Genomic DNA, 10,527 nt, shown 5'->3' with positions numbered 1-10,527 from the left:
AGTAAACATGGCAAGCGACCAGCTTGGCTTAATGGTGAAATCCTAGCGGATCTTAAACTTAAAAAAGAAGCTTACAAGAAGTGGAAGGTTGGACATATGACCAGGGAAGAGTATAAAAATATTGCTCGGGCATGTAGGAAAGATATCAGGAGGGCCAAATCGCACCTGGAGCTGCAGCTAGCAAGAGATGTCAAGAGTAACAAGAAGGGTTTCTTCAGGTATGTTGGCAACAAGAAGAAAGCCAAGGAAAGTGTGGGCCCCTTACTGAATGAGGGAGGCAACCTAGTGACAGAGGATGTGGAAAAAGCTAATGTACTCAATGCTTTTTTTGCCTCTGTTTTCACTAACAAGGTCAGCTCCCAGACTGCGCTGGGCATCACAGAATGGGGAAGAGATGGCCAGCCCTCTGTGGAGATAGAGGTGGTTAGGGACTATTTAGAAAAGCTGGACGTGCACAAGTCCATGGGGCCGGACGAGTTACATCCGAGAGTGCTGAAGGAATTGGCGGCTGTGATTGCAGAGCCCTTGGCCATTATCTTTGAAAACTTGTGGCGAACGGGGGAAGTCCCGGATGACTGGAAAAAGGCTAATGTAGTGCCAATCTTTAAAAAAGGGAAGAAGGAGGATCCTGGGAACTACAGGCCAGTCAGCCTCACCTCAGTCCCTGGAAAAATCATGGAGCAGGTCCTCAAAGAATCAATCCTGAAGCACTTACATGAGAGGAAAGTGATCAGGAACAGTCAGCATGGATTCACCAAGGGAAGGTCATGCCTGACTAATCTAATCGCCTTTTATGATGAGATTACTGGTTCTGTGGATGAAGGGAAAGCAGTGGATGTATTGTTTCTTGACTTTAGCAAAGCTTTTGACACTGTCTCCCACAGTATTCTTGTCAGCAAGTTAAGGAAGTATGGGCTAGATGAATGCACTATAAGGTGGGTAGAAAGCTGGCTAGATTGTCGGGCTCAACGGGTAGTGATCAATGGCTCCATGTCTAGTTGGCAGCCGGTGTCAAGTGGAGTGCCCCAGGGGTCGGTCCTGGGGCCGGTTTTGTTCAATATCTTCATAAATGATCTGGAGGATGGTGTGGATTGCACTCTCAGCAAATTTGCAGATGATACTAAACTGGGAGGAGTGGTAGATACGCTGGAGGGGAGGGATAGGATACAGAAGGACCTAGACAAATTGGAGGATTGGGCCAAAAGAAATCTGATGAGGTTCAATAAGGATAAGTGCAGGGTCCTGCACTTAGGATGGAAGAATCCAATGCACCGCTACAGACTAGGGACCGAATGGCTAGGCAGCAGTTCTGCGGAAAAGGACCTAGGGGTGACAGTGGACGAGAAGCTGGATATGAGTCAACAGTGTGCCCTTGTTGCCAAGAAGGCCAATGGCATTTTGGGATGTATAAGTAGGGGCATAGCGAGCAGATCGAGGGACGTGATCGTTCCCCTCTATTCGACACTGGTGAGGCCTCATCTGGAGTACTGTGTCCAGTTTTGGGCCCCACACTACAAGAAGGATGTGGATAAATTGGAGAGAGTCCAGCGAAGGGCAACAAAAATGATTAGTGGTCTAGAGCACATGACTTATGAGGAGAGGCTGAGGGAGCTGGGATTGTTTAGTCTGCGGAAGAGAAGAATGAGGGGGGATTTGATAGCTGCTTTCAACTACCTGAATGGGGGTTCCAAAGAGGATGGCTCTAGACTGTTCTCAATGGTAGCAGATGACAGAACGAGGAGTAATGGTCTCAAGTTGCAGTGGAGGCGGTTTAGGTTGGATATTAGGAAAAACTTTTTCACTAAGAGGGTGGTGAAACACTGGAATGCGTTACCTAGGGAGGTGGTAGAATCTCCTTCCTTAGAGGTTTTTAAGGTCAGGCTTGACAAAGCCCTGGCTGGGATGATTTAACTGGGAATTGGTCCTGCTTCGAGCAGGGGGTTGGACTAGATGACCTTCTGGGGTCCCTTCCAACCCTGATATTCTATGATTCTATGACTCAGTGGATTAGTAATGCAATATGGAGTCCATCTGTGATATTGAACCATATTTCTAGCCCTCAGGAACCTTCCCTCTCTCATCAGTTAGAGAGAAAGTGGAGGGAAAGAGAAGAAATCTCTCTCTCTTCCCACCAGAGCAGTCCAATGTAGAGAAATGAAAAAGATGGAGCTGCAAAGTCACAAAATAATCAAGTTTTCCTCATGACATTGCATCACCAGTAAGTCACTGATGATGGACAAAATGCAATCTGAGGATAGTGTCCAAGCACCAAAAAATAACTATCTGATGACAAAGTAGTTCTCCAGCTCTTAGAAACTGAGAATTATTAACTTATCAGTTTCTAATTGGCCCAAGCTGGTACTGACCTTAACCCTTCACCATCTGCTGGATGTTGGTGGCCTGTATAAAATAACTCGGTATTCTTACCTATGCATCCCTGTCACAAAGTCACATTGGGCACCCTTCTTGTCATACTGTAAATCCAGTGAGTGAATGGGCATGAAGATTGAACTTCCATTTTAGAAAGGAAATAATTAAATTGTAATCGTGAGGCACTTATCAGAGATTGCACTCCGCTTCACAAGTTTACTTTTTCTAATTTAATAGGCAAACAGAAAAAACATGCGAAGTGTGGAGTGCAAACATTCTTTGGTTTACTCATAAAATAGAAGACATATCAAACAGCAAAAAAAAATTGGCAATTAAATACATTGCAAAGTTCTTTATAAGCTTCCCCACAAAAATTCCTCGGGTGTTTGAAATGTTTTAGCACATTATAGTGTTTGGAGAGTCACATATTTTTTTGTATCAGTGAAAAGAACTAGATAAAAAAATTTGGATTTAATCTGTGGTATTGTAAATGCCATTTCTCTATTTGTTTAACAGTTGTTACTATATGTAACCCAACAACATAAGCTCGCTATATACAAAGCAAACTGGTGTGGAATTTTTTTAGCCTTCAGATGCTTATGTTATCTAAATTCACATTACCAAATACATTATCTTGATGTGCAGAAATACATCGACCCTTACGTTTTCAGAAAAGGATGGATATAGTAGCAAGACTCCCATGTTAATTAGTGAGCGTTCTCAGCTCACTTACTGCATTTTATCTTTTAATTGCACATTGAGTTTTAAAATTCTGAAACAGAATTATATATCATAGGTGCTTTCTTCTACCACACACTATTCAGTCTGCAGAATGCATTTTCCAAGCCAGGCTGAATTATTGTAGTTTACTGTTCCTGGAATAATCAAACTTAACAGGCATCAGAGTTGATCTGCAAGGGTCACTTGGAAGGTTTTCAAACATAACTGATTTTCATTACTGGACTGCAGATTAACAATGCAGTTCAAATGCTGCACAGAAGTATCAGGAATATGACAACTGTAAAACTGAACTGTTCATAAAAGCAGCACAAGGAAGCTGTTATCTACACATATACATACAGCACATGTGAATATAAATGCATCAAAATATATATTCTTTCTAACATGTGAGTTAAAGAAATTACAGAATGTTCCATCACCATGCTAGTCTGATACAAAAAATAGTCTTTTGATGATTTATAAATATTACTCTAAATGTAGAATTACATAGTTGGATGGTTTGACTACATATAATTTCATTTTATCATCTACTTCACAAGAGTCTTCCTCTACTTGAGCAGCTCTGTTTCATAACCTTTATCTAGCAGTTTCCTTGGACAAAGCACACTAAAGCAGAATTGTTCGAAGTCTTTGTTACAGGTGGACTGGGAATAGCAATAGATGGCTCATAATATTCAGTTTGGTAAAGATTTTTCTGAAGCATCTGTTATATTCAAAAAACTACTTTTGTATGGTCCCTTATTCCTTCATAAATCAGCAGTGCTCTTTCTACAAATTATACACGAGCGTAATGCGAGTACTTATATGTTTCCGTCATCTAGCATTTTGTTGACACCATCACAGAGTTTCTCCAAGTGGGGCTTATAAGGTCCAAAGGGATTGTATAAGGCAGCCAAAAATTCACAATCAGAGAAATGATCAAACACGTTGTTGACACGTCCATGTGATTTTGCAGTTAGATGGCGTTGGATGATTTGATGAAGTATCTCTCTACAATCATTCAACAATTTGGACAAAAAAATCCTGTCAAAGGTATAATCCACCTGATGAAAACTGACCACAGTTTTAGCCAGCTGATGAACCTTCTTCTTAAACTTCTCCATCAGTGCTATTTCATCCTGATTAAACTGGTTATTCCTGTAGAGGATTGCCAATTTGAGGACTGTTTTGATGAGATTTTTAATGATCTTTTCTGCTTCTTTCTTGTTTTGAGTGTATTCCCTTGTCACTCTGTAGAGCTCATCTAAAACATCACTGCTGGTGTCGTCTATCAAGGTAGTCGCTATTGATTTGGATACCATTTTGCCAAGGATCTTCTTCTGGGCCTGAATGGCCAAGTTTTTGGAATTGAAGATATCTGTGGCCACTGGAAAAAAACAGAATACAATCACTAGATCATTACAGGCACATTACTGACAGTGTGTTAAAGAATATTTTCCTGCCCATATCCATTTATTTTACAGTTGGCATACCATATTCCTTCAAAAGTAATGGACTTAATCATCAATAATGTGTGAAAACTGCAGTTTTGGTTCACAGATTTCCTGTGGCTCTTGGTATGATTTATGTAGGTTTGCATTCACGAGTTTGATTTGGGTTTGAACGAACACAAAAAACTAAGTGAAACTCAACCAGAATGGATGAGCATAAAGGCCTAGATAAAGTGAACATGTGTGAACACAACAATACAGATTTTGCTGGGACACAAACTGGCTTCTGGCTGCACCCCCCTATAGTTTTAGGCTGTCTGAAAGGAAACCCTTCATCTGTTTACATTCATTTCACATATGGAAGGTTTTCTTGGCAAACAGGGGACTGGATTTTTAAAAAATTTTTTAGAAGATGAAAGCATAGATTCTGCAGATGCCCATGGGCAAAGCTCTGCATTTGGAAGAGAAAGTTTCCTTCTAGCCATGTGTATATATGTTCAGATACCCTTTATATGTGCTGGCAACTGTGTATTTGTTCAAAGGGGCAGTTGTTAAGCTATAAAACTATATTTCCTCCTTCACGGCATCTTTGAAAAATTCACAACAGAATCCATTTTAAGATTTGGAAAGCTTCCAGCCCACTTAATGAAAAAGTAACCACATTCTGTACAGTTAATTAATTAATTAAAAAATCTTAGATCATTTGAATATATCTTTTTAAAGAGTTAGTTCTTACCAGATGAGGATACTGAAGTACCCAAACCTCATTGTTAGCTATTTTGGGAGAAGTAATCAAGCTCACAAGACAAACAGGCTTTTCTAAACCACTTGAGTCTGAGAAGCAGCTAAGGATCATAACTAGCCAATCAGAAAAGTGAAAATACTTCAACAGTTTTTGTATTTTTAAAATTTAATAATAAATCTGTGTTACTATTTAATAAAAACAATCAAGATATTTTAAAAATCATCGAGTATGAGAAGCCACTAGCCAGTACTTAGGATAGTAGAGATCTATTTTTATCCAGTAAAGATGAGCTTCCTTTGAATTATGATTGCCACTTTATTATAACAAAAATAATTAAAATCACATCCCCTATGTTTCCTAAATGCTCCTTGATCTCCTTCTCACCAAAACAGGTATATTGTCCTTCCCTGGCTTTATTAGTTAAGTCCACAAATTTCAATGATTTCTGATGTTCCACAAATTTATACAGATTTCTTCTGCTTTGATAGGAGCACTATGATGGCTTACAAAGTACCTTTCCAAGCAAAAACAAAAATGTATTTCATTTTTTCCTCTTTGGATTTATACAAATGCTAAAGGGGCATTTATCCAGATGCTATAGCCACCCTTGCCTTAACTTAAAACTACATCACAAATAATACCTCAATATAACTTAAAGAACTTGCCACTAGCAAGCACCCCTCCTCAAATCAGCCTCTAACCATTTCCTGCCCTACAAACCTGCCATTAATGGTTTTGACACTCCAAGACCCCACAAAGAGAGCTTTTCTAAAACAAAGTCATAAGTCACAACTGAACATCTGACTTTTTCTTAAACAAAATCAAAACAGAAAAGACCCAGCCTTAAACATATGATTATGGTGGTGTTAGTAAATAAAGAGTTCTCACTTGCATATTCTGAATGGTTGCCCAATATGTTATTAAAATGCTGGGGCTATGTCGAGTGTACTACTTTCTATACATCTACTTTAGTGCTCTTAGAGTACAAGTCAAGTTTCATTTCTTTAATTTGTCATCATTCCACAAGTTTTGATCCAGCTGTCAAATACGAACTGTATCTTTAAAAAAAAAAGTTATTCTAAAATCCAGTTGGACTATGTTATGGACATTTATTGCTTTGTTTCTCTCTACTGTTATCAATACCAGAAAAATAATTGAAGAATTAAAATGCAACGTATTTACAAAGCAAGTACTTAAATAAAACTGGACTTTAAGCACTGAGAGGAAGCAGTCTTCAAAGTAAAGACAAAATTTCCCTTGAGAAAGTTAAAATTTTACTTACTGTTCATCAACAAGTAGAATTACAGCTTTTACTGAGATGGTGATGCCAAAGTCATGTTTCAGGTATAGTCACAATGTGTACGAGGTGAAGACTGGACTGGTAGCTTGTTAATTAAATTTAACACCAATACGTTATCATAGTAGCCTAATATACTCCCCTAAAATAGCATAAGAATCGGATATAGATTTAAAGTTTTTTCATCCTCTTCCTGTGACAATCTCATAAAAGCATTTTCTTCTGAACTACCTTTCTTTTCAGCCTAAATTGCTCCATTTCACTTTGGCAACTCAAAGTGCAAAAATTACAGTGAAGTAGTTTCACTTCCTTGAAAGGAAAGCTTAAAGGAAATTGCATTGCTAAGCAAGCAATGTAACATTAATAGCCGTTATTGGTAACTGACATCTGGGACAATGAACAAAAATATAGAAAGAACAAAGGTAAAGTAACTTAGAAAGGGCAGGCTTGGTTCTTTGGAAGGGACCCCTATCTCCTGTAGCCAAGTGCTTATTTCCTGATTTCCTATTTATGAGCTATCCATTCAAACTAAAAATGAACTTATTTGAACAAAACATGTTTAAAGGCCCAAACTAAAATCAGATTTTTGATTATGCAAACTAGGCCTGCAGTATATAAACAGAGCAATTATTAAATAATTTTCCCTATAGGTTTACATTAGTGATGCATAGGAAGCAAAGCTCCAGATCTCAACCTCTGAACTTTGTGAGGAATGTTTGAAATCTGAAGTTTTACTTTTTTAGCCAGGGCCACATCTCTAGTTAATGCATATCCCAATACACTGGTTTAATTACCTTTTGCCCCTGGCTGTAAAACTTATTTAACCTTCAATCCATTAGCAAAAGATGGCTTCTAAAACGTTCAATCATTAGAAATCCAATAAGATAATAACATTGTGAATGATTTTTTTTATTGTAGTAAATATATTTGTTGAGGGAATACAGGATATGTCCATTAGCACCTCAAGACCATTCATGAAACTTTTCAAAAAGCCAGATTCCAAAAGCAAATAGGTTTTTTGCTCTAGTCTGCAGAGTATAAAGGAGTAACAAAACAACAACAACAACAACAAAAGAGTAATGGCTGGCTGAACATTGCATGCTGAAAAAAACCATTTCGAGAAATGTGGCAACTGATTTCCTGCCTGTCTTCCGGCATGGACAAGTGCATTTGCCGCAGTATTGCTGTGAGTTTGAATCATGTTACAGCCATTGCACAAGATTAGGATCTTACATTCTTAGTAAGACAGACTCCTAGAGTGAGGGGCACTGTCTTACCCCCTGAGGGGCACCTACTTGAAAACAAGTGGGAGGAGCAGTACTGTTAGTGCCAAGTGTTCAAATATCACAAGTGGCTTGAATTCATGAAATGTAAAAGCAATACTTATTTATTTATTATTTTCTTATTTATTATCTGCTGGGTTTTGAGCCTTTAAGGTTTGTGTTTTCAAGCAATAATAAGCGCAAGAAATTTTTTTAAAAAAAGTACTGAGGTCATGATCTTATCACGTAACTCCAGCAAATAAAAATCACCAAATATCATTAAACTTGTGAAAAAATTGCAGAAGTTGATAACACTGCAGGACAGCTTCTGACAGATGAGTAGATAAAATTTGCAGCAGGCAAAAGTAGTCAAAAAAAAAAAAAGTGTGTATTCCCAGAACCCTGTTTCTGCCACACATTTCACTGTGCACTGATCATAAAGATAAAATATAAAAAAAAAAGAGGCAGCAGAGTACAGATTTCTCAAATATTAATAAGGCAGCCTGATGTTTTGAACTCTGCCACCACAACGTATAGCTTCTTCCTAATTAGTGTCACATTTTTTAAGGCTTTTGATATCTTTTTAATGGAAGGCTTGATGCTTAGATTCTAATGTGCAATAAATACTACAGATCATATCTTGGGTGCAAGCTCGTTAAATTTAGCTTTTTTAAAAAAAGCTCTAAACACTCCTTAATGTACTGCAGCAGTTCCCAGACTGTGGTCCTCAGAACACATGCCAGTGTTCAGCAGCAAGCTGGCTGGCACTAGTGCTCCTTGTTTTCAGGTGCTTCTGGGGTGTTCAAAAGCAGCTGAAAACAAGAAGCCACCCTAGCTGCTTTTACAAAAAACTGATACTACAGAGGAGAGGAAACAGGAGTCAGCCTCATGGAACAGATCCAGCAATGGGACCGGAGCTGCCAACAAACAGTAGGAGAGAAAAGAGACTGAAACAGCTGAACAGAATATCCAGTGGAACAGAGGAAGGAGAGGACCAAGTAGCTTGGACAGTCAGTCCAGGGGAGAAGGATACTACAGAACAGAAGTAAGAGCAAGGAGAGAGAAGGGAATACAATAGATATGAGGGGAATATCAAACGAAGAGCAAGAAAGAGCAACTAATTTATTTCAAAAATGACAAAGCAACAACCTTCATTAAATGCTTTCCTAATATCAAATGTCTCCATATAGGCAATTATTATGGTAGGCACAAGGAAGTTACATGATGGCTAGAGGAGATGAGGCACATCCACAAGATAATGACTCTGAAAAGATGATCTATACTTAGAATACATTTTAAGATGAGAAGGCACGGGGGGAGACTATCTAATCTGATCTCCTGTCAGGGTTAAAAAACCCAGAGGATTACTGGCCTAGTGGATGGGGAGAAGCAGTCGACGTAATACATCTTGATTTTAGTAAAGATTCTGACACTGTCCAAACATGACAATCTCTGAGGAAACCAGCGAAATGCAGTCTAGGTGGAATTACTAGAAGGTGGATGCATCCAATGAAGTGAGCTGTAGCTCACGAAAGCTTATGCTCAAATAAATTTGTTAGTCTCTAAGGTGCCACAAGTACTCCTTTTCTTTTTGTACTCAGAGTAGTTATCAGTGGTTCACTGGCAAACTGGGAGGGCATATTTAGTGGGGTCCTAGTGCAGCTAGTGCTTAGGTCCTGGGTCAAGTACTATTCAATATTTCCATTTATGGCTTTGATAATGAAGTGAACAGTATGCTTATAAAATTTGCGGATGACTCCAACCTGGGATGGATTGCAAGTACTTTGGAGAACAAGATTAAAATTCTAAAGGACATTAATAAATTGGAGAATTGGTCTAAAAATCAACAAGATGAAATTCAGTAAAGACAAGTGCAAACTGTTACACTTAGGAAGGAAAAATCAAATGCACAAATACAAAATGGAGCCTAACTGGCTGGGCAGTAGTACTGCTAAAAGGATCTAGGTGTTATAGTGGATCAAACTGAATATGAGCCAACAATGTGATGCAGCTGCAAAAAAGGCTAATATTACTCTGGGGTGTATTAATAACAGTATTATGTGTAAGAGGTGAGGAAATTGTCCCACTCTTCTTGGCACTGGGGAGACCTCAATTGGAGAACTGTGGCCAATTCTGGGTGCCACACTTTAGGAAACACGTGGACAAATTGGAGAGAGTCCAGAGAAGAGCAACAGAAATGATAAAAGATTTAGAAAATCTAGTCTAGGAGGAAAGGTTAAAAACTGGGCACATTTAGTGTTCAGACAAGAACTGAGGAGGAACTTACTAACAGTCTTCAAATAGGGAAAGGGCTGTTATAAAGAGAATGGTGATCAAATCTCCATATTCACTGAAAGTAGGACAAGGAGCAATGGTCTTAATCAGCACCAAGGGAGATTTAGGTTACATATTAAGAAAAACTTCTTAAATATAACTATAGCTAAGACATTCCAGAAGACTGGAAAAGGGCAAATATATTGTCCATCTATAAAAAGGAAATAAGGGCAACCCAGGGAATTACTGACCAGTCAGCTTAACTTCTGTACCCAGAAAGATATTGGAGCAAACAATTAAGCAATCAATTTGCAAACACCTAGAAGATAATAAATAACAGTCAGTGTGGATTTGTCAAGAATAAATTGTGTCAAACCAACTTAACAGCTTTCTTTGACAGAGTAACAA

At 38.5% G+C, this 10,527-nt stretch overlaps 1 protein-coding gene across 4 annotated transcripts in view; it reads right to left on the bottom strand.

Moving 5' to 3' along the window:
* Window positions 1-1,306: 1,306 nt before the first annotated feature.
* Window positions 1,307-10,527, bottom strand: part of TNFAIP8 (TNF alpha induced protein 8) — a 103,888-nt gene continuing 94,667 nt past the window's right edge. For 3 of the 4 annotated variants that reach the window (XM_074953012.1, XM_074953009.1, XM_074953013.1), the window contains exon 2: window positions 1,307-4,477. In XM_074953012.1, the coding sequence (XP_074809113.1) occupies window positions 3,912-4,477 (566 nt within the window). In that variant the 3' untranslated portion in view covers window positions 1,307-3,911. Of the gene's footprint in view, window positions 4,478-6,568; window positions 6,709-10,527 lie in introns of those variants that run through there. The other variant, XM_074953010.1, reaches the window with a different exon arrangement.

This window comes from Natator depressus, chromosome 5, assembly GCF_965152275.1.
Source record: "Natator depressus isolate rNatDep1 chromosome 5, rNatDep2.hap1, whole genome shotgun sequence".
In the NCBI taxonomy this organism is placed as follows: Eukaryota; Metazoa; Chordata; order Testudines; family Cheloniidae; genus Natator; species Natator depressus.
The sequence above is the reverse complement of the archived record's forward strand: the minus strand, read 5'-3'. Positions and strand labels throughout refer to the sequence as shown.